Source organism: Alnus glutinosa, chromosome 1 (genome assembly GCF_958979055.1).
Source record: "Alnus glutinosa chromosome 1, dhAlnGlut1.1, whole genome shotgun sequence".
Lineage (NCBI taxonomy): Eukaryota > Viridiplantae > Streptophyta > Magnoliopsida > Fagales > Betulaceae > Alnus > Alnus glutinosa.
Genome location: NC_084886.1, coordinates 50,128,143 through 50,155,441, shown reverse-complemented (window position 1 = coordinate 50,155,441; position 27,299 = coordinate 50,128,143). Strand labels below are relative to the sequence as shown.

The 27,299-nt window shown below is 37.2% G+C and overlaps 4 protein-coding genes across 6 annotated transcripts; 2 read left to right on the top strand and 2 right to left on the bottom strand.

The window, feature by feature from the left end:
- Nucleotides 1–412: 412 nt before the first annotated feature.
- LOC133856737 (GRF1-interacting factor 2-like) lies at nt 413–4,430 on the bottom strand. The gene is made up of 4 exons (XM_062291789.1): nt 4,186–4,430; nt 3,174–3,250; nt 1,000–1,084; nt 413–928 (listed from the first exon to the last, which is right to left on the bottom strand). The coding sequence occupies exons 1-4, from the start codon at nt 4,252–4,254 to the stop codon at nt 611–613; spliced, it is 549 nt and encodes a 182-aa protein (XP_062147773.1). The 5' UTR covers nt 4,255–4,430; the 3' UTR covers nt 413–610.
- Nucleotides 4,431–4,658: 228 nt separating this feature from the next.
- Nucleotides 4,659–7,349, top strand: LOC133861915 (uncharacterized). The gene is made up of 2 exons (XM_062297743.1): nt 4,659–4,855; nt 6,912–7,349. The coding sequence occupies exons 1-2, from the start codon at nt 4,733–4,735 to the stop codon at nt 7,005–7,007; spliced, it is 219 nt and encodes a 72-aa protein (XP_062153727.1). The 5' UTR covers nt 4,659–4,732; the 3' UTR covers nt 7,008–7,349.
- Nucleotides 7,350–15,353: 8,004 nt separating this feature from the next.
- On the top strand, nt 15,354–18,590 carry LOC133861906 (growth-regulating factor 1). Its single transcript, XM_062297733.1, has 4 exons — nt 15,354–16,009; nt 16,179–16,361; nt 16,798–17,167; nt 17,424–18,590. Exons 1-4 carry the CDS (start codon nt 15,664–15,666, stop codon nt 18,202–18,204), a joined length of 1,680 nt encoding a protein of 559 aa, XP_062153717.1. The 5' UTR covers nt 15,354–15,663; the 3' UTR covers nt 18,205–18,590.
- A 2,411-nt stretch (nt 18,591–21,001) lies between these two features.
- Nucleotides 21,002–23,670, bottom strand: LOC133856724 (protein IQ-DOMAIN 17-like). Of its 3 annotated transcripts, none has more exons than XM_062291779.1 (5): nt 23,089–23,670; nt 22,677–22,976; nt 22,204–22,440; nt 21,977–22,135; nt 21,002–21,871 (listed from the first exon to the last, which is right to left on the bottom strand). In XM_062291779.1, the coding sequence occupies exons 1-5, from the start codon at nt 23,212–23,214 to the stop codon at nt 21,170–21,172; spliced, it is 1,524 nt and encodes a 507-aa protein (XP_062147763.1). In that variant the 5' UTR covers nt 23,215–23,670; the 3' UTR covers nt 21,002–21,169. The 3 variants fall into 3 exon arrangements, with proteins under 3 accessions (XP_062147763.1, XP_062147759.1, XP_062147768.1); XM_062291775.1 differs by having other exon boundaries at nt 22,677–22,979; nt 23,089–23,667; XM_062291784.1 differs by having other exon boundaries at nt 21,977–22,123; nt 22,677–22,979; nt 23,089–23,663.
- Between the last annotated feature and the right edge of the window lie 3,629 nt (nt 23,671–27,299).

Genomic DNA, 27,299 nt, shown 5'->3' with positions numbered 1-27,299 from the left:
AATAATAATAAAAGATGACCCACAGCAAGGGCTTTCTTTTCTTCACCTTTCTTATTTTTATTTTTTAAATTTTATTTCCTTTTTTTTTATAAACGGGAATATTTTGATAATTTTTGCTCATTTCTTTAGAATTTAACAGATAATTTTTACAAAGAGAGGGATTGAAAGAGACTAACATATCATACATTCACATTGCAAGCTTTTGAACTTGAGTGCTACACATAAGTGTTAACTTTCAAGTGCTCACTTTCTAGTGTAACGGTGAACATTACAGTCGAATGAAATAGCAAATGAAAATGCATACAGTATCCAATAATAATTTTCACTGTCACGGTAGAAAGTGAGCATTTAGGAGTGTGTAGCATTCTTTTTTTTTAAACTTTGGGGGTGAATATTGTAAAATGAATGGCAATTAGGAGTAAGTGAAGTTTTTCCTGCTTTGCCCCAATTTTTTTTTAGTCAAAAAAAGGATTACACAAAAAGCATCATCGCGCACCATCTGCAACTACTGTCGGTGTCAAGGGGAAAAAAGAAGCAACTTCTCTGAGATGATCATGTAGCAACCCAAGGGGTAGGAGGAATTTAGAAAAAAAAGAAAAAAACAGGAAAATTATAACTTTCCGACAAAATCTTCAGCACAAGCCTCTGAGCTATCTTGCTTGCTTCCTTGAATGCCAAACAAATTGTTTCCAAGGCCAGCCTGCATGGCCTGATAATTGGCACTTGCTCCACCGGGTCTCACACCCATCTGCCCTTGGATGAGTTGCTGTTGCTGGAGGTACTTTGATTGTTGTTGCTGTTGACGCTGATGCTGATCATTCAACTGGAAAGGCAACTTTGGTGCCAAGGGACCTTGTTGCTGCTGAAACATTGTTGCCTGGGGGTGCTGCATTAGAAGCCCTTGGTGCATTGCGGACTGGGAGGGCACCTGGAAACATGTCAAGGAGGTTAGCAAAATTTCTTACTCAATGGAAGGGGGCATGTACAAGCCTAATTCACCTGAGAAGGCATTGTTGGGGCCGGTGGTTGGGCATCAGCAATTTGAGCAAGATACGTCAAGTTTTGCTGAAGCTGGGCATGGTACCTTAAATCATTTAAAATGTCATATGATGGTCAGACATGCTCACATTGCAAAGCTATGATGAAGATGATCATCCTAGGAAGATAAGTCAGCAGTGAGTTGATAATAAGCCAACATAATTCTGTTCTCTTTTCTTCAAGTTGGAAAACCAAGCAAAAATATTTCAGTTCTGACTTGAGATTACAAAAAAAATAAAAATAAAAATTCATTCACCTCTAAATACTCTATTCCAATCATCCACGTTATTTCAGGTAAGAATGAGCACATGCATGTCATATGCTCATTTTTCTGTCAGATTTAATTTGCTCGGCTAACGGAAGGATCTTTTTATCAACAAATGGAAGTTGAAGGGGTTTATCTGTCATGAGTCGCAGTTAAGGGGGATTGTATTTTCATCCCTGAAATTATGTCAAAAGTATATCAAAGTATTAAACTCTCCAACAAGCTGTTAAACCATAAGCAATGGGGAGAAGGAAAAAAAAAACGAGTTCAATAGTTTTTGATAAGTACTAAAAAACAAGGAGTTCAATAGTTAAATACTATATAAGAGTTCTGCTTGTTTCTCCACCAGTTGAACAGGATATGCTAGCTGAGTCCACTTAAAAAAAACGAGTTCAATAGTTTTTGATAAGTACTAAAAAAAAAGGAGTTCAATAGTTAAATACTATATAAGAGTTCTGCTTGTTTCTCCACCAGTTGAACAGGATATGCTAGCTGAGTCCACTTTAGTATGAAACCTCCACATGATTATATAATCCTTTCAAGTAAGAGAGTTTATTCATTTGTTAAATTCTCTACCACGTACCCAACGGGTTCTCTGATGATTGTTCTCATACCTTGGTCTTTTCTCAACTAATTTCTCCCTACATTGCAAATTTGCATGGTAAGACTCATAAGTTATTTATAATCATACTTGGACCAAGTTCACATATTAGTTAACAATGTCAGTGGCATAGGTGCACTTGTACTAAAGGTATAAAAGTTGGATAAGAGAGCTCTGGCTTCATCCAAGCATGTGAGTTCAACTGACAAAGATAACAGCTTTAGAATGGGAAGATGGTAATATATTCATAACACGCGTTCTTATTTGGTTTTGTAGTCTTTTGAAAGCAAGATGATTGACCGGCTACAAGAGTTGCAGGATCGGGTGCAGATGCGAGACACAGCTGCTCCCACACAATTGAAGAATAGATCTTCTTTCCTTAAACCCCATTGCAGACAATCCAACATAACTGCTTTACCAAGATGAACCATTGAAGGTGTAACGCCCCTAGACCGTTAGGGCTAAATTTGTCATCTAAGTCTCTCAAAGGCACAAAGCATTATAAGGTCTACCAGAGCCATTACCTAAATATGGTATCAAAGAAAACGTTATAAGCTACTGTAGACTCTTAGGAGCTAGAGCTTTAGGATAGAATTAGAAAAGAAAACGAGAAGTCGCATTCCGGCCAAGTAAAGTTCAAGTTTAGAGTCTGCATTTAGTAGTGAGTCAATGTTAACATACTAACGTCGTGACGTTTATTCCATTTATTGTTCCTGCTATCGAAAACTATGCTCATCACGACAAATTTGAGACTCAAACTTTGACGAAATATTGGACTAGAATTAGACTCGAGAGGTGCTGACATGTGGACCTACCCGCGGTAGGCACAAATACAAATGGTGACAAAGGCACAAGTACTGATGGAGGCGTGAAGTATTGCAGCCTGATTTGTCTAAATGGCAGTGGCCCCTATTGGAAAGGACAACCCAGCGTCGTGGTGGCCAAGAAATTGGCTCATGCTGACAGAGAAGCTAAGAGATGTTTCGAACTGCACGGGCTAGGGGTGTTACAAAAGGGGTCCAGAAAGGCCAATCCAATAAAAAGTCCTTCACTCTCATCAAAGAAAGGAGCAGATGGAAAGTGGAAAAAGTTATGGGACACAGTGTAACAAATGAAAAGATAAGTTTATATAATTCAAGGAATTCAAGTTTACCTAAAACAATCAGGCAATCAGCTCACAACAAAATTTTGAAAGAATGTAGAAGGTACCATTAAGTGAAATATTGGAAACAAATAAAAGAAAAACATTCTAGTTCGTTTATCACTTACGGGGCACATTCAGCGAATTTTCCAAGGTTTTGGTTTTCCATTATTGCTAGAATCAACTCTTTATTCTCGTCCAGGTACTGCACCAAGCATACAAACATCAAATTCCTATAAAGGTGGCATGCCATCAAATCAACTAATTTTTCAGTTCAAACAAATTGAACTTGCAACCGAAAACATGTCTGTCCAACCTTATTCATGATCAAATCCTAAACGACATGCATAAAAGCAACAATAGTTCAAGCTTGCCATACTCAAAACCATTCCTGATACTTAAAAAGAGGGAAGAAACCGCACTCTTCACAACATGTTAATATATGAAAGCCCACCACTGGTGGCTGGTGCATACTGCATTCTACTGAAAACAAATGCAGATAAAAACATCAAAGGAAGTATCAGGTACAAATTCCTGTAAGATGCAAACACAAATTCCCGTAAGATGAATCGCAAGACACTTGGGTAACTTGGGGAAAATTGCTGCTACGAATGTAAGCATATGCATTGAGATAACCATGTTTATCTGTGAAAATGAACCACTTGAGCAACTTATGGTGCCATTTTTTATGCATCAATAATATGACCGTATAAATCACAACCACAGGGCGTAGTTCAATGAAATATACATTACCACAAATTACCCCTTGTCATCAAAATGCAATTGATCAAACTGCATGAGAAACAGTGTCCAGCCCTCAAGGAAAGATGTTAGATTTCACTTACACAATGTATCAAACACTTCAGGATCAATTTAATGTTTTACGCATTACCATGTCAACCCAAAAAGAAGAAGTAGATCACTTATTAAAATAGCTACCCACAAACAAAAATAAACAAGACTAATCAAATTTCAATATAAAAGCCAACTGGGTTCTAAGTTTTCTCACACTTCTTCTATCATATTGCATAGTATACCTAAGACACCCTCTATACAAACATGCACACTTTTTACACATACATAAATATGCACTTATATACCCACACCATACACACACACACACAAAAGAATTATGGGTACCTTTTGAATTTGCTCAGTTGTGATATTAGCAGTGGGAGCACCATTCAACAGTTGTGGTGACTGCTGCATCTCTGCTCTCTCTTACTCTCAACAAAAAATCCTTTGCCCTAGTTTTCTAACAAACGAACTTCTACGCGATCCCACAGGTGCCACTCGGCCCACTCGCAATTTATAACCTATATAAATTATATAATATACTATTAAACACCATATACTTCCACCAGAAAACACTGTTGCCTTGGCAACATTTACTACGTCCAAGGACCCAGACTCAGAGTAAATACAAGCACGTTTAACTTAAAAAAAAAAAAAAAAAAAAAAAAAAAAAAAAAGAAAGAAAGAAAGAAAGAAAGAAAAGAAAAAAAGCAACTTAAAAAAAAGAAAAGACAGACACGCTTTTCCAAATACGGCGTCGTTCGAGAGACTCTAAAATCGTTGCGTTGTCGTTTTAACCACGAAGGCACAAACCGAGACGAGGGCTATTAAGAAAACAATCAGAGATCAGAGCAGTGGTGAGGGACAGAGAGAGAAGACTAGAAAGAGGAAAATGGGTTACGTTCTGAGAGTGAGATTGGCGTCGTTCTTCACTGGAGCTGCAGTGGCTTCGTTTATGGGGATTTATATTCTTCACAGGGATTACAAGGTTGCACAGGAGGCCATTTCCCAACAGGTATTGGGTACAAACCAAAGTAAAAAAATCACTTTTTTTTTAGCGGGTCTTTGGATTCTTTTCCCTTTTGAATGAAATATTGGATTGCTCGTTTGATTTTGAATGTGGGTTTAGGAAGATTTGTGCTTATTTTTTAGTATTCATAAAACCCATTTCGTCGAGATGGATATTGAAATATTCGAAGGAATTTGGGGGTGGGGGGTAGTTAATTAATTAATCAATCATTAATTTGAAAATAATTAGAGGCCATGCTTAGCATGTTGTTATGTGTAAAGTTGTATTAGTATGTGGATTGATGTTATGCTTTGTTTTGAAGCAAGTTGGATGGGCTAGATAGGCGGGGGTCATGGGTTTCTCGTTCGAGATAAACATCACGAATTGCTTCCAGATAGACGTTAGTTATGTGAATTTTTATGAAAACGGAAGTATACAGGAGAAGTGTGTATGTCATATTTGTTTAGTTTGGTTGAAGGGTTGGAGGTGGTGAATGTTTGTTTGTCATGGTTCAACAAAGACAATAGTTTCGAGTCCAACAGGGTGTTATTTTTTTCCTTTTTGGTTTGATCCTCGTGTTTATGAGACGTGCGTTGAGTTGGTCTTGTTTAGAGGAGTTTGGGGGCTTTATAATTTTTAGGGTGGGCTATGACATTGCTGTGATGGTGTTCAATTAGCCAATGGAATTGGTTTTGGACTTGGGTTAGTGTTTGGGTGTATTTTTCTTTGTTTGAGGGAGGAGAAAACAGCATGCTGGATGAATAGGATGGATTTGGAGTTTTGGACACGTTGGGCATTAGGGAAATCAAAACCAAGTGATGTTGTAATACCCCAGTCCCACATTGGGAAGATAATTAGCCCACACAGAGTGGGTAAATTATAAAGGAGCTTATGGGTGCTAAGTTCTATATTGGTTCCATACCAGGTGAGACTGGCCTTTAGAAGTGATTTTAAGAAGTTTCAATTGTAACTTGACTAGTCCTTTTGGAGTGATAATGCAGATATGGCTAGCAGTTTTCTTGGGTCGTTACATATGTTGCTTAGAAGTTTCCATGGTCACAATTGCTCAATTGTCCTTCTAGTTTCCTGGCTTAAGTAAATGATCTTAAGTTCCTGAATTCAATCTGTTTTAGTTTTGATTTTAGCTGTCCTTTTTCTCATATATAAGCTGTTTAGGGACGTGTCTTATATTTGTTGCAAGCTTCAAGTATTTGCTTCTGTTCTTCCTGAAATATTTTCAGCTGTTGCCTTGTCCATCTTGTAACGTTCCTTATGTATATAATGTTGTTTGTTAGTTTTTGTCAAAGTTGACAGTAAAATAAGTCTTTTAGTTTGCCTCTTTGGAGGTCAACTTCTTGATTTTCCTCTCATAGGTTTCTACTCCTTTATTCTGCTTCTGTTGTATTCCTTTATTCCTTACGTATACATGCACACAAGCATGAATTAAATGTGCTTCCAGGCTTTGTAAAGGCATCAAAAAGCATTTCCAAATTCAAATTTGGTGTTAATGTGATTATGCAATTGACAACTTTGCTATTAAGAAAATGTGACTCATATGAGTCATCAAAGCATGCCATACCTATGGTACTAGACCATTGCATGCATACACTGAGGTACCCAATATTGAATCACTTCTGGAAACATAAAATGGGAATAAATTACTGAAGAAGCACTTAAATATCTTGACAGTTTTGCCAAATTATATTAGTCTTTGGAATAAGTTGTCATGGAACCATCTTTCTAAATTTGTAGTTGAACTCCAAAAAAAAAAAAGATTTCTATCATCCAGATAAGAAAAACTTCCATTTTCTTTTTGCATTAGAGTTTATGCTTTGCTTGTTGGCAAGACCTAAAGCATGATCATTACCATTTTCAGTCATTACGGTTTCTTGTGTTTTCAAGGATGAACTATATGATCATTGTTAAGGCATTTTAATGGGTGGCCAGAATAAAATGCACTGTGCTCTTTTATGATTCTGTTTTCTCTGAGAAATCATTGATATGGTTTTTAATTATGACTCTCTCTCTCTCTCTCTCTCTCTCTCTCTCTCTCTCTCTCCAGGTGAAAGGCCTCACCGAGTCATTGGATAGACGGATTTTGGCTTTGGAAAAGTTGAAAGAAAATGAAACTTCAGAAAATGTGGGGACGACAGAGTAGTGCTTGAGGCACACTGTTGCAATTTGATGTTATAACTCCAAGCATGATTTTTCTTACTATGCAAATGGTTCCCCCCCCTCTCCCCTTAGGGAATAATTACAACTTGTCTTGCGGCATACTCAAATCTGTTGATGAAAATTTCCTTTGAATTTGAATTTTGATGTTCAGACCAGTTAAATTGTGTTTGTGACAGCCTTTGTAATCTGTAGGTATCTGCAAGAAGTGATGCATTGTCTTTGTGAGTTATTCTCTTTGTATGCGGTGGTTGTGTTACTTAGTTCTGGAATGCACACGATGACTCCATCGAAGATCATGTGGAAATTAAAAAGTTTATTTGCATTCTTTAGCAGCCTTATTAGCATGTGTATGTAGGATGGCCTCATAGGAAATGAAAGTATAACTGCTCTTCTTCTTGCCTAATGGCCAAATTTGTCCGTGTAGGCTCTTTGCACAACGTATTAGGTTTAAATAGTATGTAAATACTTCTTCTTTTTTTCTTTTTTTTTTTCTTTTTTTTTTAAAGTATATAAATAAATAACTGAAAGTTTCCACAGAGAATTATGTTGGGTGCAACATTTATTTTGAAGAATGATAGAAATGGACAGCCACTATCTCTTCTTCGCTTTTTAGGTGATAATGACAAAGAGAGATAGTTAAGAAGGAATCGTCATCTCGATCTTCTTCTTGATTGGAAATGCAGAAACTTTCAAGCAAAACAAGAAAGCTTCTATTGTTGAGGTAGAAGTTTTCAGACTGTGTTTCATAACTTTCAGTTTTAATCTCCTCCTATATTTCAACTATGTGAAGCAAAAGATTAGGGATTTGATGGGACAATAAGAAGAATTTGTCTAGACGGGTAAATTGTCTAGATTCCAATAAGACTCTAGTTACAAAATAACTTCCAGCAAAATGTGTCCGAAGGAAATATATAGTATGATGGCCACACTTAAAATTGAACATGTTGTCACTAGAAAAGTGACTTCTATTTAGACGGATTTAGATCTGATGCAATAAGGTTGTCCTATTGCACTGCAATGGGCAGTCTCATATAAGAGGTTGTTCGGATTCTACTTGCTATGACAGTTCGGACCCTATCTGCTCAGACTGTCTGAACAGTTATCTAAATAAGTAGGACCTAAACAACCTCTCACATTAAGCTATCCGATTGCATTCAACCCTGACCAATCACCCTTTCATTGTATGATGGTCATATTAAACTTGTGAGGGCAAAGGTTAAGTTGCAAATATGGTAATTAATAAGATAAATTGAACCATATCACACATGGTCTAAAACTTGGGTTTTGCACATACTTTTTCTATTATATATTGTTGAAGGAGAAAAAGTAATGTTATTGGAATTCTCTATAAATGTAAAAGTTCAAAAATATAACATTATTGCTTAAAATATCTTAGAGGCTCATTCGGATTGGGATTCTCTACAAATTTGGGCACCCTGAGTACATAAAATCTTAAATTCCACAAGCTCCTAATGGCCTTTGGGCTCAAATTATTATACACAAACACTTTGCTAACCTGGGCCTTCCTTTGTCCCATGTTTGCCTCTCCCAATCACAAACTTGTCACTTGAGACTTCAGTGGCAAGCATAATATCTTCAAATTTTATATCTTGAGGTAAATCTTAATTAATTGATTGACAATAATCATGAAAAAGATATTGGTCAGAAATAAATTTATTCTCAGAACCACTGGCCATTAATATGTAAATTAGAGCACAATTAGTGCCACTAAGACTACTATACCAATGATTACACCCGACGGCATTAATACGTAATTAAGAGATCCCATGCTCTTATGGTCATATAATGCAGATGGAGAATTATCGAAAACACTCTTTATCATAGCCGGTGACCGTCACGAACATCTTAATCAAAGGAGAACACGTGGCAGAATCATATAAAAAAAGAACGACCTCTGATGGGAAGAAGAAACAGCCAAAAGGTGAGATAAATCATTTATTTGATCACATTCACTTTTACGCCAAAAAAAAAAACACTCATTTGAGGGAAGGAATCGGAGGTATTCTCCACTAGTTCACCCTTATAGACCTCTAAGCCATTTATTTTAATAATTTCAGGTGTTTGAGATTGAATTTCAGCATGTATCACAATAAAATAAGTCTTTGACCATTGGACGAAAGAAATAATAAATGTTTCCTTGGAGTTGGTAGCTTGGCGCTGGCTTTATTAGGGGGTCCATGCCCGTCTTCATTGCCTTGTTCCTTGCTCAGGGACATGTCCATTTCACTCTCTCAAGCATTACATAATTTACATGCATGAATTGGAGTCGCATAGTTTTAAGACGTAGATCATATATAATTAATATATTTTTTCTTTTAGAGGTTTTTTGAATTATCATTTATTTCGAGTGAAATTAGATCATATTTAATTGTTTTGGATTTGGTTTACCCTTTAGGTGTTGTAAAAAAAAATTACATGAGATTTTTTGTAATTATTCGTATTTAATTTCTCTCTCTCTCTCTCTCTCTTGTAACAAAAATAAAATCTACACTTTGAAAAAAATTACAAAAAAATCTCTTGTAATTTTATTACAGCACCCAAGTAAAATCCATTTATTTGTAATTATGAAGACAAAAAGAAGAGAGGTGCCGCGGGGATGAATGGGTGCGGGGGAAAACGACGGGGTTGGGGGCCATTCGAGAATATATGGCGGCTCGCATGCGGAGGTGAAAAGGGAAAACGGCTGGTTTTGGTCTAGCGCGCTAGCATCTTCATTGAATCATTTAATTTTACAGCAACTTTCGTTATTTATTTATTATTATTTTATTATTTTATTATTATTATTAGCTGATCGAGAAAAGAAAAAAACTTGATCAATGAAACATTTCCTGAGCATGTGATCAATCAGTGGAGGAGTACGTAACAACTGTACAAGTCAGGGTTGCAGCTTGAAGGTTGAAACAGAGAGGAAGAATGTGTTGGGTCATTTTTCTGAGAAGAGTTTGGTTCAACATTTTGTTTCACAATATTTGCATATCAAAATATATATATTGGCAGAATTTATATATGTTTTTTTTTATAAATGTTACGGGTATTTAAATTTTTACAAAAAAAAATTTACTAACTAATGTGAAACTTATTCATTGAAGATGATTAAAACAATTAATAAAAAAAAAAATGTTACGAGTACTAATAAATAAGTTTTACATTTCTTAGAAAAAAATTTAATACCTTTAGCAATGATTAATTTAAAATTTTACATTAAATTTGTAAAATTCATATAAAACCTTTGTAAGTCCTAAAGATTGGATGATTAATTTAAAAAAAATATATATTAGAAATGTTAAGAAATAAAAAAAAAAAAAAAATCATTTCTCTTTTGAAAGTTTGAAGACAGAGGAGATAAGAGAAGGACAAGTTTGGTTTGTGCAAGTGATGGGACAGCCCATTTGCCTCTACAGCTGTCCTTTTGGCCTCTCATCAATGCCCTTTTTCTCTAATATCTTCACCTACATCCCACGTCTTCTTTCTCCCCCCCCCCCCCCCCACCCCATCCTCAATCTTCATTGGGAACCGACTTTGCTTCAAAAGATCTATCAAATTTCTGTTTTTTGCTCTCTGTGTTCACTCTGTGGTGTCAACGAATTAGTCATTGTTGAGGATTTCCTTCATATTTCTTACTTTAAATACTTCACACTTTGGTTTCTTATTAAAATTTCCGTGTGTCTAAGTTGGCAACATCAACTTAGCAAAGGAATGGCATTTTTAGGGGTCACTAGGACGGAGTAGGATCCTCTCTATATTTAAGGTGAAATATAAATAATCTATTTTACCGTCTAAATATCTTTTTTTTTTTTTTTTATCTGAGAGATATTCAAGATATACCCATATATGATTTTCTTTTACCTATACAATCAATAAAAAATAGCAAAAAATGGCACGGTCTAATATTTTTTGGAATAGATGCCAAAAAGAAGGCTACCAATAAAGGTGATTTGTGAAGCGGTCCACAAAGAAGCTAGTTTGGGGGTGACATTTGAAGGCTACGAGAAGTGAGAGACAGTATTGGGTTTTCTATTCTAAGACCGTTGAAGGGCGAATTCTTTATAGGACCGTCTGTTACTTTTACCCCACAACAGAAGGAAGGGCACCTGCCGCTGGAAAGTTACTTGAGAGGGGAAAAGTTAAATATATTGCTCGGCAAAAAGAATCTTTTACATTTCTTTTAATTTGAAAACGATTCAAAATTATTTCAAGTAAAAAAAATTGTAATTCTTTTTGAATCTTAGAATGAAATGTATTGAATTAAGCTATGATTATACGACATAACTTGACCTTAGTTGAGGGGATAAGAATGGGCTACAATTCAATGATCAAATTGCACCCTTAGTACAAGAACAAGTACACATGCGCCCTAAAATGTCCGAAACAGATATTATCATTTCACATAGAGCTGTCTCAATCCGAATATTATATTATCCTCTCAATCTTGATAGGGAATATCAACCTTTTTTTTTTTTTTTTTAATTGACACTGTATATTTTTATTTTTATTTTTAATTTGTTTTCGCTTAAGGGGGGAAAAAAAAAAAGAAAAAAAGAGAAAAAGAGAAAAACGACCGTTTGGTGACCCAATGAGAACCAAGCAGCCACCATCTTAAAGGCAAAGGCATTTCTCATATTTGGACAATATTTTATTTTGCCTTTCCCATGCAACTCCAATCAAAATGTCATTATTATATAAGTTTCCCAGAATTTCATCTTTTTGTCATCCATAGTCCCACCTCATGCCTTTGTCCACATCCCAATCCTAATTTTCCCCCACGCATAGCCTACACGCTCTGTCGAGGCGACTTGGCGGGCACTCGCCAATCAGTAGGGCGTACGATGCAGTCGTCAGAGTGGACCCTTCGATTGTGTTGTGGTAACTAACGCGTTGGGAGAGCGAGTGGTGTCAGGGTCCACTTGTTCGCTGTAATATAATAATAGACTGAGCAATCTTCGAGACAATTAGTTAGCGCATCACGTCTACGGCCAAGTGGGCCCACTTCTGTACGTCTTCCGAGGCACAAAAGGGTTTAACGGTGCTTTTCTTTTTTTTTTCTTTTTTTCCTTTTATTTTTTATTTTTATTTTTATTTTTTCCTTGGCAAAGGGGGTTTAACGGTGCTTGTAACGAGAAAAGTCTTACCGTTTTGAGTGCCCCAAGAAGTAATGTCATTTTTCCTAATTGAAAAATAAAATATCGAAGACATGTTTTTTTCAGTTGTCGGATAATAAATACAGGATGACTTTTTTTTTAGCAAGGTTTTAATATAAAATGCTTAAATAATAGAGTAATATTATATACTTGCCCATTAAGTATTTAGATTAATTTTTGTTAAATATATAAAGACCGATGAGTGTCGTCACGTCAATCCAATAAAGTAAAAATTGTTAGTGAAAATTGAGAATATGGTACTGGCAATAAGAAATATGTTAGGGATTAAATTATTATTATTTTTTATTTTTTTTTTTAAACGAGGGATGCTATATAAAAACTTTTTAAGAAATTACTCATGTTAGGGATTAAATATTTTATTAATAGATAAATACTAAAATGACGTAGAACTTATTAATTCAATATGATTAAAACAATTAATAAAAATAAATATTACGAGTACTAATTATTATTAGCATTACACTAAATAATAATCTCAAAAATTAATCTTATAAATGCTATATGATGATAACCACTCTTGCACGCATGGGTATACAATTAATAATCTTCTTGCCTCTCAACCGTTCGTGGTGATTTTTCCTTTTCCCTTATCATAATCTTTCAAAAAATTAATCAAAACGATGAGAGAGTGCATTACATAAATAAACTCACAAGACCAACACAAATATTTTTAGGAAAGAGAGATTATTAATTGTATGCCTATGTGGGTGATAGTAGAAGTTTGTGGATGAAAATTAATAGAAATAAGTCTTCTTCCCTTAGCATCGTGCCTATAAAGACTTGATCGAATTCATGTCTACTATTATTCACCTTACCTTAACGAGATTCTCTCTATTTCAAGAGAAATGAAAAATATCTATTTTATGATTAGTATTTTATTTTGTTGCATTTCATGAAGTGCATGATATCAGGTCACAATGTGAAAATACATACACCATTAAATCTATAAAACATAATCTGAATTATAAAATAAATCCTCTAAATTTTAGTTAAAATAGAGAGGATGGTTACATGGTACAAAATGATATCTTTTGTCCCACTCACACACCTCTATTAAAGATAAATACATAAAGAGTTTCAATGTGAGGTTTTAATATAAAACTAGTTAATATAAAATGTTAGAATACCCCTTGACCTCAAAAGCCTAATCCTATTATTCCTATGACTTTGACTTGATTATATTATATCAACTTCCTATTCTTTTTAACTATATATTATTCACGGTGGACTTACTCAGCCGTTAAGGCTCATATATATAATATTGGCCGGTAGGGACTTTTCTCTTTCTGCTGAAGAGAGAGATAGTCTGAGACTTTTCTAGAGAGTGAGGGGGAAGAGTGTTCTTGTCGTCCGGGGGGGGAGGCCTCTCGCCTCCTCCTCCCGATCTTGTTTTTTGGTTTTGGTTCCCTTGGCCGTTAGGGCCTGGGTTTTATTCACCCTGGGTCGTTTGCCCCAGTGGTGGTTGTTTTGTCTCCGAGCCTTTAGGGCTGTCGGAGTGTTTTCCTCCCAGTGTAGTACTGGTGGAGGTTGTGTATTTTTGCTTTGTTTCTTTCTTTTCTTTTCTTTTGTTTTTGTCTTTGTTGATGCAAGCAGAGGCTTTTGGTTGCTGGTTCATGGAGATAGACGGGTGTTGGAGAATGGCCGGTGGAGATGTCGTTCATAGCTAGATCTATTAACCTCGGCTGGCTATTTTTTTGACAAGAATCTTCCTATGGCGGTCTTCGGCTTCCTCTGGTCTTGACGGTCACTTGGCGGGACCGCGTTGCGCTCTCCTGGTCGGCCCGTGATCTGCACACGCCGAGGGTTTTCTTTCTGGCCCTCGCGCGTGCGGGTTACGGTCTCTTTCTCCGGCTTCGCTAGGTGCAGATCTGGACCTCTGAAGGTCGTCCGTTGATGGGGGGGCTCCCGGAGAAGTTGAGTGCTCTGTACGAGCGGGTTTTTCCGGCGGTCTGTTTCTTGGCTTGTCTTCCTGAGCTTCTCCTTGTTGGCGTTGTATATTCTTTCCTGTTTCACAGTCTACCGGTTTCCGGTAACTGCTTTAAGCTAGGGTTTCCCTTGGCTTAGTGGTTAGTAGGTTCTTTACCTATTAGCCACGTCTCTCGGCCTTTGGCCATGGTTTAGCTTCACCTTTGGGCGGTTGTAATGGTCTTCTTTCTGTGTATTTGTTCTGTTATTGTAACCACTTGTTGTCCTTCGGGCGTTTGCTCCGGCAATGAAGAAGGCTTTTACGTTAAAAAAAAAAAGGCTCATATATATAAATATATATATATATATATATATATATATATATATATATACATGTTTATCTTATAATTATTTTACAATATTAAATTAGTAGTTTTAACTAACTTTTAGATCAATCATTGTTAGAAAAAAAATAAAAAAGTCAAAGGGTTGATTTAGAGTATCATGTCAACATTGTGTGATAATTATGAAATAAAATATGATTTTTAATATTATTTTTCCATATAACTTAAGGAGTTACGAGAAAGAGAGAGACGATGAAAATGGGCCGCAAAGGAAGAGTGAGAATAAAAGGCTTTCAAGGGTGGATTAAGAACCAGTGTAATTATTTGCATATATTACTTGCAATTTAGGTAAACAAATGCGAAAGAGCCATTGTGAGGCCCACTTACCTAGGCGAGTGTTCAAGCAGATAGGCTCTATAAGGGATAAAAAATAGCCTACGCATATTAGAAGCGTAAATCATCTTACGCCTTCTGAATGCTATTTTCTAAATTCTTGAAAGTAACAAAAACATTTCGGCAAGGAAAGAAAACCAGGAAGAAACTGAAGTCCATGCGTGTGAAATTGTCAATGTAGAAGCTACCAACATCCTTAATTATATCCAGAGAAAAAAAAAATGGTAATCACATTCCTAAGCACACATACATCAATCGACTCCTTCGAGCAAGTTACCATGGAGTGCAACTTTGAACCTTTCCCTAGTGGCTCCTAGGTAACAATTAGGGTGGTGGCTGTTCCGTTGTGGAAAAGGGTGGTGGTGGGGTGCCCTAATACTTCTAGCTGGTCATTTTCCCAATATGATATGGGCAGTGGGGGATTAGTACGGGGTTTAGCTTTACATGCAGAAAACGATAGATGCCGCAATAATGATGAGAGAGAGAGAGAAATGAAGAAAGAAGGAAAGAGTCGCTTTTAGGAATTTGTCTAGTAGCTAGCATGGTGCGAATGTTGGAAGCATGGAAGCAAAGCAAAGGCCGAGAATGGCGGCAACCCATTACTCGAGACCATAAATCTCACATCAACCCCACAAATACTCAACCGGGGCTGAGAGAGAGATTTGTATTAAAAGAGAAGAGCGATAGGCAGAAGATATGGGTCATGTGGTGGCCTATTTAGAAATTAGGGAAATTTAAATTGTAGCAGAAAACAGAAGAAGGTGGGTCTAGGACTCTAACGCGGTTTTCTATTTCTGGAAAGTGGTTTTTAATTGTGATGACTATGGATAGCTTGAACGTTTTAGACAAGGAAGCAAAAGATTTTTCCAAGTTGGGTGTGGAGCTGCAGAGCGTTGACTCGTCTACTAACAAGGCGATTATGGCTCAATATCATGATAATGATGGAAATCAGCACCGTCCATTTCCATCATCTGAGAGTTGGGTTGGCGATGGTGATGGTCCCACAGGTAACGACAGGCCTATAACTTATGATGCATACCATGTTGTTGCTGGTTGTTCTGGTGCTGCTGCTGTTACAACAAGTTCTGGTACAATTGTAAGAGCTGTGCAGCCTTTTGACATTTCTCCCCCCACACCTCTTCAGACCGCCTCCAAGTCCCCAGGTCTGTGTTTCTTTTCTTTTCAAAGTCATTTGCAAAGTGATATATTATTAATTAAAAAGAGAGAGAGAGAGACAGGGAGAGAGAGAGACAGAGAGAGTAAAGGTGGTTTTGTCTGAGGCATTGAGGAATGAGGATGAGTGTTGTGTGTTTTTGGTGGTGTGTGTAACAGGGAGGATGGCAACGACAACAACATCTTTGGGTTTGGGGTTTCCTTTTACAAATGCACAGTGGAAAGAGCTGGAGAGACAAGCTATGATATACAAGTACATGATGAATGCTGTTCCTGTTCCTCCTGAGCTCCTCATTCCCATTAGCAGGACTTCCTCAGACCCGGCTGCTTCCCACGCTCCCTGTAATGACCCCTTTAAATCTTTTTTGACTTTTGTTCTTCAATCTCTGCTTACTTTTATGATGGGCTGCTCCATTCTTCTCCTTTTAACTGATCTGATGTGGGTCTATCTTTCTCTCTTCACACGCACACACATTTGATGTGTTTTTGTGTATTGATTTTCTCTGCCTCTCCCTCTTTCTCTGAGAGATACACAAGCCAAAGTATATGCCTTCTTTCCTTAAAGAGTTCAGTTATCTTTAAACTGGTGTCTCTTGGGGCTGTTTGATGTGGATTTGTTCAGTGTGTTGTTTGTGTGTGATAAAGTTTGTGCCTTTTGTTATACACCTGCAGTCTGTTCATGATGGGTTGCTTCTTTTCCTGCTAGTAGTTGTGGCCGGGTTTCACTTTGTCTCCCGATCATTTCTTTGAAATTTTACAGTCTCTGCTTTGTGGGCAGTGGGTAGTAGTGGTTTGAAGCTGAGGCTGTCAAGTGGTACAGATCCAGAGCCAGGGAGGTGCAAGAGAACAGATGGGAAGAAATGGAGATGCTCCAGAGATGTGGCGCCTGACCACAAGTACTGTGAGCGCCACTTGCACAGAGGCCGTCCCCGTTCAAGAAAGCCTGTGGAAGTTCATGCCAACAACGACAACATCAAGAGGTCCCGCCGTGAAGATTATCAGGCTCTTCCTACTCCCTCTGTTTCTGCGGCTATTCCTAACCCCACAATCAACACTAGTGGTTTTTCATCTCAGTTTCTTGGACCTACTACTTGCCAGCCATACCACCAACCCACTGTGGTCTCCGTTGCATCCCACAAGGAACCAAGGTGGGTATAGTTTTTTTTTTGCCCTTTTTTGAGTCTGGTTGGTTGGTGGGAATGTTTTGGAAACGTAAAGGGAAAAGAATTGAAGATATTGGTAAGTATGTGTTGTTTTGAATAAGTGGGAGAAATTCAAGTTCTTGAAGCCAAATAAATGGAAGTAAGGTATTCAGTTTTCCTGTAATTTCCAACTTGCATTTTCAGGAGGCAAGTAAGAGTTAAATAGAAGTAACATTTCTGTTGTTGTGTTTGCATTTTGAAGGAGCTTGGACTGGATGTTGAAAGGAGAACCTGTTCCCATGGATACAACTGTCCAACAATGGTACAATCTGATGCAAACTAAAATGGAATTCACCTATGGGCCCTCGTTCTGTAACGCCGATGCCTCTGCTTTCAAACAAAATTACTCAGAGGATCCCCTGAATATGAATTCATATGCATATTTCAGCACCTGTGAAGATCCACGGAACAAAGACTGTTGTTTGTTCGTCAACCCAGATGTGGTTTCTAATCAAGAGCATAACACAGGAACCACAAGGGGTTTTATTGATGCATGGTCTAATGCAGTAACAGAGGAAAACATAGCCAACTCTAGCGCCATGTGCTCTGTCTCATCGGACCGGCTCTCACCCTCTTCACTAACTCTATCAATGGGTGGCAGTAACTCCATTGATGAAGAAATGGGTCAAATCCACATGGGCTTAGGCCAATTTGGAAGGGATCAAAACAATGAAAGTGGTAGCAAGTCCCATCTCTCAAGCTGGCTCACCCCTGCTTCTTCAGTTGCTCCTGCACCAGGTGGGCCATTAGCCGAGGTGTTGAGACCAAGCACGGTTGCTACCGCCACCGGGGCAGCATCGGAGCCGTCAACTCCAATCACTGGGAAAGGTGATTCAAGCAGTTCTCCGGCAATCATGGTCTCATCACCCTCTGGGGTTCTTCAGAAAACATTTGCTTCATTCTCTGATAGTAGTGGTAATAGCAGCCCCAACCTTGGGAGTTCAAGGGCCAATCCTGAGATCGCTTTGCCATGGTTGAATTAGGGCAAATTGGTCCGTTATCTTTTTGAATCAACATGATGAATTATAGTTATGGTTCTCTTAGTTTGGTAGGTCTTTGATGGGCTCCATGGTTATTTCATTTTGATCTTAGTTTGGATAATCAGTTGTGTATCTGGAATAGCTTTTTGGGACATACAAAGCTTTTTTACAAGGTCAAATGAGAATCTGTTTGGAGCTGTGGTTTGTGTTGACCATTGATTGATAGAGGCATGTATATGATTAACATAGCCTTTTGTTGATGTCTTCTTTTTTTTTCTTTTTTGTTTTTGGTCCGACCTTCCTTCCTTCCAAGTACATATGGTCACATGAAATTGATGATGTCAATCCCTAGTACCTTTTGACACCATAGGAGCAGGACAAGAATCATGTCGATTATAAATGAAGTGAATAATATTTCTTTTATGAGTAAGATTTAAAATTGGTGAATTAAATAATGTATATGAAATTAATATTGACATGTTTGTTTTTTTTTTTTCTTTTTTTTTTTTTTTAAAATTAAATAATGTAACATTATGTAAACTGTTAAAAATACAAATTTTAAATCTTAACTAGTAGCGGGTTGAAATTTGATGGGCATGCCATTTTTAAGTAATTAGACAACTCTAGAACTATATATGCATCACTAAGCTGATGCTTTTGATGTTATTGTTAGCGGTACAACAATACTTTTTTGTCAGATACGATAACTATAGGCTATAGAGCAATGCATCAGCATCACCCGGCTGATGCTTACGAGCCTAATATTAACTGTACAAAAAGGTCACTCATCCATCAGTCGGTTCTATCCGGCAACACAAAATATGGTGTGTTTGGGCGATCTGTTTGCTCTCCTTTCACTGTTACTAAAGCCGCGGAATTATTGAAGGCTTTTCGAAGTGCCGATGCTCGGCAACACGTAGAGAAAGTAGCGGCAATTACTAGGACCATCAATTGGCAAGCCTCTTTGAAGGGTTTCTTCAAAGTCAATCGGGATGCGGCGGTAAACAAAGAAAATAGAAAAATGGGTATTGGTGTTATAGTCAGAGATAACATGAGAGAAGTGTTGACAACGTTGTCAGTATCCAAAGATTATATCATTGCACTTGATATTGCCGAAGCCTCGGCGACATTGCGGGTTGCTAATTTTTGTAGAGAATTAGGTCTATATAGAGTGATACTAGAAGGTGATGCTTTCCAAATTGTGCAGGCACTGCGTAAAGATGGAAGAAATTGGAGCTGGTATGACCATCTAAGAACTGAATTGTTTGTTCAAATGGCTTGTCAACAATGTTAGGCGTAATTTAAATAGAGCGATCCACCATCTTGCAAATGAAGCATTATCTACGAGGGAAGAAAATGTTCTAATTGAGGAAGTTCACCAATATATTTCTGATATTGTCTCTCAGTCCGGTGCTTAATTGTTTTTTCTAATAAAGTTTCGCTCGATTCATCTAAAATAAACAACAGGATTGACCAAGGAAGTATAAATCATTGGCTCCAGAAAGGGGAAACCGCCCCAATGAATCAAATGGCCTTTGGTACAAATAGGTTAGGTCCATAGTTCCATGTAATTTAGATTACTTTGCAACATTTGGCATTAGGATTACATGGGGAACCCAACCTTTGGTACAAACGGATCTGCTCCAGATGCATCAAAGCCACGAGTTCCTGAGATTGTGGGTGTTCCCAAGAGCTTACTGTTCTGTTCTGCAGGACTAAGTATAATGAATTAATGGAGAATGCAGTCATTTACCTGGCCGGATTGCTAACAATTTAGACATCAAATGTGAGATACTTAATATAGGACTCACATGTTCAAACAAATTTTGAGCTATCTATCCACGTGCTTGGACTGGTAGATCCCATAATTGATCTGATTTTTACTGCAAAGGTTTTGTCGGTATGAGCTGATTGTATAATTGATCTTCTATAATGAATTAGTTTTTTGGGTTTAGCTTTCTTAGAGAGTTAGAGTGGTTTCACTTTTTTTAGAGTTCTTTAAATGGTTTCCACCTAGTCACCAAAATTGCTGTGTTTGATCTTTTTACCGATTTGATTAATTTTGGTTATTGTTTGTGTGGTTGCAATATTTTAATTTGTTGGGTTTGTTGGAAAACACCTATTCATCTTCCTCTAGGTGTTGTTTGGTGCAGTTGGGAGAATTTGACTGTTAAAGTGAATCAAATCTTATTTTGCTTCTTTGCGTCATATCTGATTATAGGCTTTTATCTTATTTACATTTTTTTTGGGAGAGGAGGAGGACGCACTAAGTTGGAGGTCTAACTTATGCAATTTCTTAAGCGTCATTCTCATTCCACTCTCAAATTTGTTGAGGGATCTTCTTGGATGTCTCTTCTGCTTGGAGTCTTGGTTATGGAGAACATCTAGATCCTGTCAACACCTGCCTTGGTTATCACTTTTATTGAATAAAGGTGGACACAATTTCATAGGTAGAATCTCCGTGAAACATTGTTAAAGATATGCTTCCAAAAGTACTCCCTCCACTACAGCAAAAAATCAACAATACAGTATGAAAAGCATATATCTGATCTGCTTTTGAGAATATGGTTGTGAAGAAAGGTCAATAGGGAATTGATTTAAGCCTATGTACGATATTAGAGGCCCTGAGTTTGTAGCTTTCTCTTTTTCTATAGCCTTGGTTTTCTCTACTCTGTCTTGATTAGCTGGATGGTGTTAAGCCCATTTGCGCTAGTTTGGAGGCTTAAGTTGCAAAGTACGTAGCTGGAGCAGAATTATACAAAACAAGATGGTTTAATGTTGTGGAGGCCAACACCCATAATTCAATTTTCCCTTTAAGAAAGAGTAAGGAGAATGTCTGATGAACTCCATTAATGACTACTATGATTTTTATGTGTCCAAGGACACATACATTCCCATTCAACATGCTACATGCTCCGGCTTCACATCATCATCATTGTTGACCATCTGTTTCATTTACAGAATTTGCTCACGTCAAGAAACTCCTAAGATCATTGGTTAAAGGGGGAGATATTTCATCGCCAAGGCTGTCTGTGCAACAAGATGACATGTTTGACGACCTATGCTCCATTCCAAGATGGCCTCCATGAATGTTCTTATAGCTTGGACTCTTTGCATTGTAATCAGAAGTGCCACCACATGGGTCAGGAGCTGGGAATGATAGGCGTTTTTTTGCCGACCCTGTTTTTTCTCTTTCTGGGGTTGAAGGCCTCTGCCTTGGTGCACTTTGTGACCGAAACCTAGCCTTGGCAGATGCAGTGGCAGCCATGTAGTTTGGCATTGCCGTTGCCCTCTCCTGCACTGGATGGTCCCTCTCTTCTCTTAAGCATCGAGGACTGGCAGAATGCACTTGGAGATGCCTTGTCCTGTACGGTGATGGTGTGATTGGTGAATGGAGGGTGAGATTGTTTTGTGTTCTATGGACAGGAGAGGCCACAGAAAATGAACTGGGTCTGTAAGGTTGGTAGCAGTGATGTTGATGATGTGATCTTTGTGAGTAGGCGTAAGGTCTATAGGTGTCGATCTCAACTGTTTTTATGGGTTCTCTTTGATCACAAGAAACTCTGCCTTTGCTCTCCCACTGCTTCCTTGTTGACGACTGATCAAGCCATTTAGGCATCTCTTCTAGCTCTTCTTCACTTGCAATTGGGTCCCTACCAGTTCTCCACATCTTTGATGCAATCATACAGACAATTGTAGCAGTGAGGTAACTAGTGCAGTAAAGAAAATTGGGGAATACATACATATATGATAGTTAAACAAAAGAGGGCAAAACCTGATGAGAGAAGGCATGAGCCAGGGCATTTTCCCTTTTCAAGGCAGCTTCCTTTGCTCTCTGTAACATGGCTTGAATGTCCTCTATTGTTTGTGGGTGGTCATCCCAATGGATCCATTCATCAGCAATGCCACTTTCATCTTTAGACTGCAAAGAAAACTTAACAACTAAATCAAAATATGGGCAGCTAAAACTCTATTAGAAATCTTAAACTAATTTCTCAGTACCATGGACTTGATTTCAGCAAAATGTGATCCCCATAAGCTGTTCTGTTCACTAATGGAGGAACCTACGCTTCCTTCGTTTGAAAGCCTCTTCTTACGCTGTTCACATACCCGAGCTTGCACTCGAACCACAGCCTGCATGCATCTAAGAGTCATATTTGCTCGCTTTCGAACGTTATGACCTCTTACCAAGGCCTGCAGCTTTACCAGCCCCTTAAGTGCCCGAAGAGCTCTCCTTGCCTTCATAACCACAACCATTAGTCAATCAAACTACTTTTGAAAGATAAGTGATATTTAGTAGGCTACTATTATACTGCCATGCAATTCAGATAATGTAACAGTAAAAACCAGTCCTTGATTTTTCTTTTCTACAAGTTTTTGTTGACTTAAATGTTGGTTTTATTTTCGCGTCATTTCAATTGTATGACTCTCGAGATATTACGGTATTAAAAAAAAAAACTTTCTTTCTTACTGACCAGATAGCCTCTGAAGGCAGTCTGAATGACAACAGCAGCATAGTGTTCTCTCCCAAAGATGGGAGGCCTGGTGAGCCGAACAACCTCTACAGCTGCTTGGGCGGTTGCTACTGCCGCATGAGCAGCAGCTGCGGTTGCCATGGCTACTGCAATGGCATGTCTTTGCTCAGCATCAGCAGCCTCAAAAACAGGATCGGTTGCTTTCATATTAGCTGTGGCGGTTATGGTCCTTCCTTTGCAGTGTTCTACAATCGTTTCCTGATTCGAAGGCTTCCGGAAAATCCATCTTCGCTTCCCTCTCTTCTGTACAAATCCAGAAACACATTCCACGTACTTAAAAATATTGCATAATCACAAAAAGGAAACAAATTACTGAAGCGACATGATCATGATAACATTTACACGTTTGTACCTTTTCTTCTTCCTCCTGTTCATTTTCTTCTCTCCTTCTACTGCTTCTCTTCTCATTCTCCTTAGTAGGAGACCTGAAAGCCCTTTTAACGACAGTCAGCCACGAGCTTCCCCCAGTCTTCCCCATGAAAAAACTCTTGCTACATCTAAGGCAAAACCAACTTGTAATAAGACTGGTGATTTTCTTTACTTCAAAGGAGCTAGCTCCTGTATTTGATGAGTAGTTGGCATCTTTAAATGCACAAGGCAGAGAGATATGAATGAGGGGGAAAAGAACAAATCATGCAGTCTCCAAGTTGGTTTTGATAGCCCATGTATGTGGGAGCAGATCCACCTCCATTATATAAAATGTAACGGCAACATTTGCAGAGTATATAATGCTAAAAGAAATCAGTGTTTTTTTGTGGCATGGTAAACACTGTCTGGAGTTTTATGTCAGACAGTAAGAGACAACAAGAGAGAGAGAGAGAGAGAGAGAGAGAGAGAGAGAGAGATTACTCTCGAGACTGATGAAAGCAGGAGCAGAAGAGAGGGGGGGCTTTTGAAGCTTTTGCTCTTTATGTTTCTGTAAAAACAAGTAGGGAATTCCCACGGCTTCACGCTTAACAGTAGATCAATAATATTGGTGTTCTTGGGATTTGTTTTGGAGATTATCCGATGCAAATTTCAGGGTTATTTTAATAATCCAAGGCAGTTTTGGAAGTGTTCTTTGGAAGGTGCTACGTTGGGATCGGGAAATGTTAGAGTATCTTTTGGTGTTCTCTTGGTATGACATAGATATAATTTTTTTGATTAAAAAATTACATTTATGCCATTCAAAAGGATATAGATGTAATTTTTTAATTACATCTATGTCATTTCAAGAAAACACTAAAATAACGCCCGAAGATACTCTAGCATTTCTCAAACCAATTTACCTTATAATTAATTGTTGAAAGACAAGGGTTATTTAGGTGGACCAGTCAAAAGTGTATAGGATTCTCTGCCTTCTTTCTATGAAGTAGGGTTACTTCTTGCCTCTTGGATACTTTTGAGACGTTTCACGTGTGCCAAAACTTTGGCACGTCATTATAATATTATAAACCTGAAATTCTCACCTACGTCCACCTTATGACAAATTAATACCTCTGACTGCAACGGAGGCAAGCTTTAATTAGAGGGTACATTAAATGCACCACTGTAAATGACCTCTTATCACTATCTTTTTTTTTTTTTTTTTTTTTTTTTTTTTTTTTTTTTATGGAGGTTATTTTCACCTGACTCTAAAATGTTAGAGATGGAGTCGTGCAAAGCGTCGAAGGAGATCTGACAAGACGAGGCGTCTTCGTCTTTGTCCCACATTTAGGATAAGTGGACGAAGAAAGTGTAATCTTAAGCATGGGTTTTCACAGAAGGAAAGCCGGAAAAGAAACTTGAAATGAGAACACAAAGGACTAGTAGATTGAAGATGGTCTAAAATGAAATGATGAGGGAAATATGTGAAACAGTATTGAGAAAGATAAAGGAAGCTAAAAAAATAAAGGAAAATGGGTGATTCGTGGTGATTGATGAACGACCAGATGAAATAGATAAGGATGCGTGGTTAAGCCGATCCGGGAAGATAAAAAATGGATCAGCTAGGAGTCGGCTGTTGAAATTGCTTCCGCTTACCAAACATGGCCTATAGTGCATATAAATGTTGTACTTAGGGATAAAATAGGCTTCGATGTGCCAAATATTATGCATCACAAGGGTCTCTAGTGGATAACTCGGTACAAAGCAAGGGATTGTCTGAAAATAATACAAATCACAAGAGTCAAATTACAAAACCCCCTTACTTCCCCTGTACGACGCATACCATTGACCTTTCCCCGAAAGAATGAGAAACTTAATTATAATAAGTAGGAAAACGACATGTCTTTTTCGGGCGGTGACAATATATATATATATATATATATATATATATATATATATATATATATATATATATATATATATATATATATATATATATATATATTTCTTGAGAGGGGTGGTGACAATTAATATATGGGTCCAGAACTTTCATTCAAACTTTCAAGACCCCTCTCCAAACTTCCCCTAATTTGCCTATGTTATCCCAAATCCTCCCCACTAATCTCACCACCCTATTCAGTCTCTCAAAAGCATTTTTGAGCTTTTCATTTAAATTTTTTTTTTTTTTTTTTTTTTTTTTTTTTTTTTTTTTTTTATCAAAATTTAGTGAAAAATTTAAAAAAGTTCACTTCAATAAACTCTTTATAATTTCTCTATTTTGACTCTTGTCGAAATTTTACTCCAAATTTAGCTCACAAATTTCATAAGCTATTGAATAATTTGAATGTTTAATCATTTCTTTCATTTCATTTCACTTTTCACTTTTCCTCTCTCCTTATTGGTTAGGAGTAGTTGCTTAAAACCAATAAAAAATTAATATTTAGTTGAAATAGAGAAATATTTGAAAAGTTTGATGTAAGAAGTTTGATAAAAGTAGTAATTAAAATAACAAAAATAAATTTTTTTAGCTAAAATTTGGAGAGCTCACTAGTGATGCTCTAAGCAGAAACAAAATGATGCTCTCCAATGTCCCACTTCCCTCGGGTTGAATGGCTATTCGGTGGGCCACTCGCTGAAAGGTGATTTGAGGTAGTCGAACCACTTCATTTGGCTCAAGAGAGTGGTTCAGCCACTCCAACGACCGGTTTAAGAGTGGCTGAACCACCCCTAAAATTTGCACCTAGCTATATCTCAATCATATATTTCATTTTTATCATTCAGTTTTCTGTCATGGTGTAAATGACAAAAAACTCACTTGGCCGGGAATATGAAATGACGTTGGTCATAAGTAAAGCCTAAAGAATAAAGAGTAAAGAGACATCGACATGATATTTGCAAGTGTTTTTTTTTTCTCTTCTCTTTTTGGGTGAGAACTTAAAGTGCTTTATTGGAAATAAACACTTGGCTCACTTCTTTGTTGCAGGTTAGTTGTGGCTAGGAGTTCCTTCCTACTGTAGAGTAAATGAACTTCAAAAGAAAAGAATCGCTTTGAACAGATAAGGAGAATAGGAGCTGAATTGAGGAGAAAACAGAAAAGGTAAGGCAAAAAAAGAAAAGCATGGAAAAGAAAAGGCTAGCTAGCTAGCTAGTGATGATTGTGACAGACCAATTATTCTTTATGCCATTGGAAACCAAACTCGGTATCAGGTTGAACTTTGCCAGATATATGTCTCCTATGTTGTGGAAAGAGTGAAATTCATATGCTATCATCTAGTAGGGGAATTGCTTAATAAGTTAATATCAAGGAATGTAAGAAGAAGTCATACAAGGGATCGATTATAATAAAAGAAAAGAAGAACTTAATTTTCAAGAAAATGTAAAGACAGATAGAAATGAAACTGAGATGTTACAATAATAACTCAACCTACCTTTTGAAGTAGGAAGTGTTTGCTTGCTTGGAAACACAAGTTCTGGATGCGTTGGCAAGCAAGTTGCTGGGGTAGCTAGAAATAAATTTCGAAATCAAGAATTTTCTGAAATGTAAAAATTGGTTGGAATATGATAATAATTAAATGAGTATGAAGACTAGTCAAGGCAGAATTAATTAGCTATAAGCTAGTGGTTCCGCCTTAACTACTTGATATTCACACCCATTTAATATTTATCATATTTATTTAATGCTGGCTGGTGTGGTGTGTTTTAAAATCAATCACTAGTACTAATCTCAAAAGCCTAAGTTGATAGGAAGAGATAAATTTAATTTTTTTTAATTAATAACTTTAATACTCCCCTTCATGTGTGGCTCAAACTCTCTTTTAATAAGTGAGGTTCAATACGTAAAGTATTTAATTGAAATAAGAGGTAAATGATGGCCGGAGTCTAGGTTCAAAATCATTACTCATGTTAAATATTACAACTTGTTTAAAAAATTTAAGCTAATAAAAAGAGATAAATTTAATTATTTAATAAATTATTTTAACAAAATAAATATAATAAATAAGTGTGAAAGGAATTATTAACCATAAATAAATATAATAAATAAGTGTGAAAAGAATCATTAACTTTTATAAAGAGTTAAAGTCGGTTGCCGTTAGCCCTCACAGTATATCTAAGTCGGTCAAGAGTCCAAAATCCAGTAGAAATAAAAAAAAAAAAAAAAAAACAAAAATGGATGGAAGGATGGAGTATATCCACACGTTTATGGGTGAAAAGTCACGC

Excerpts from the sequence above, each read along its gene's own strand:
- LOC133856737 (XM_062291789.1), bottom strand. The coding sequence starts at position 4,254 with ATGCAGCAGTCACCACAACTGTTGAATGGTGCTCCCACTGCTAATATC. Across the intron at positions 3,251-4,185 it reads CAACTGAGCAAATTCAAAAG|TACCTGGACGAGAATAAAGA; the intron begins GTACCCATAATT and ends TGCTTGGTGCAG. Across the intron at positions 929-999 it reads CCCCAACAATGCCTTCTCAG|GTGCCCTCCCAGTCCGCAAT; the intron begins GTGAATTAGGCT and ends ACATGTTTCCAG.
- LOC133861915 (XM_062297743.1), top strand. The coding sequence starts at position 4,733 with ATGGGTTACGTTCTGAGAGTGAGATTGGCGTCGTTCTTCACTGGAGCT. Across the intron at positions 4,856-6,911 it reads AGGAGGCCATTTCCCAACAG|GTGAAAGGCCTCACCGAGTC; the intron begins GTATTGGGTACA and ends CTCTCTCTCCAG.
- LOC133856724 (XM_062291775.1), bottom strand. The coding sequence starts at position 23,214 with ATGGGGAAGACTGGGGGAAGCTCGTGGCTGACTGTCGTTAAAAGGGCT. Across the intron at positions 22,980-23,088 it reads AACAGGAGGAAGAAGAAAAG|AAGAGAGGGAAGCGAAGATG; the intron begins GTACAAACGTGT and ends GGATTTGTACAG. Across the intron at positions 22,136-22,203 it reads TTGCTGAAATCAAGTCCATG|TTTTCTTTGCAGTCTAAAGA; the intron begins GTACTGAGAAAT and ends TTAGTTGTTAAG.
- LOC133861906 (XM_062297733.1), top strand. The coding sequence starts at position 15,664 with ATGACTATGGATAGCTTGAACGTTTTAGACAAGGAAGCAAAAGATTTT. Across the intron at positions 16,010-16,178 it reads GACCGCCTCCAAGTCCCCAG|GGAGGATGGCAACGACAACA; the intron begins GTCTGTGTTTCT and ends TGTGTGTAACAG. Across the intron at positions 17,168-17,423 it reads GCATCCCACAAGGAACCAAG|GAGCTTGGACTGGATGTTGA; the intron begins GTGGGTATAGTT and ends TGCATTTTGAAG.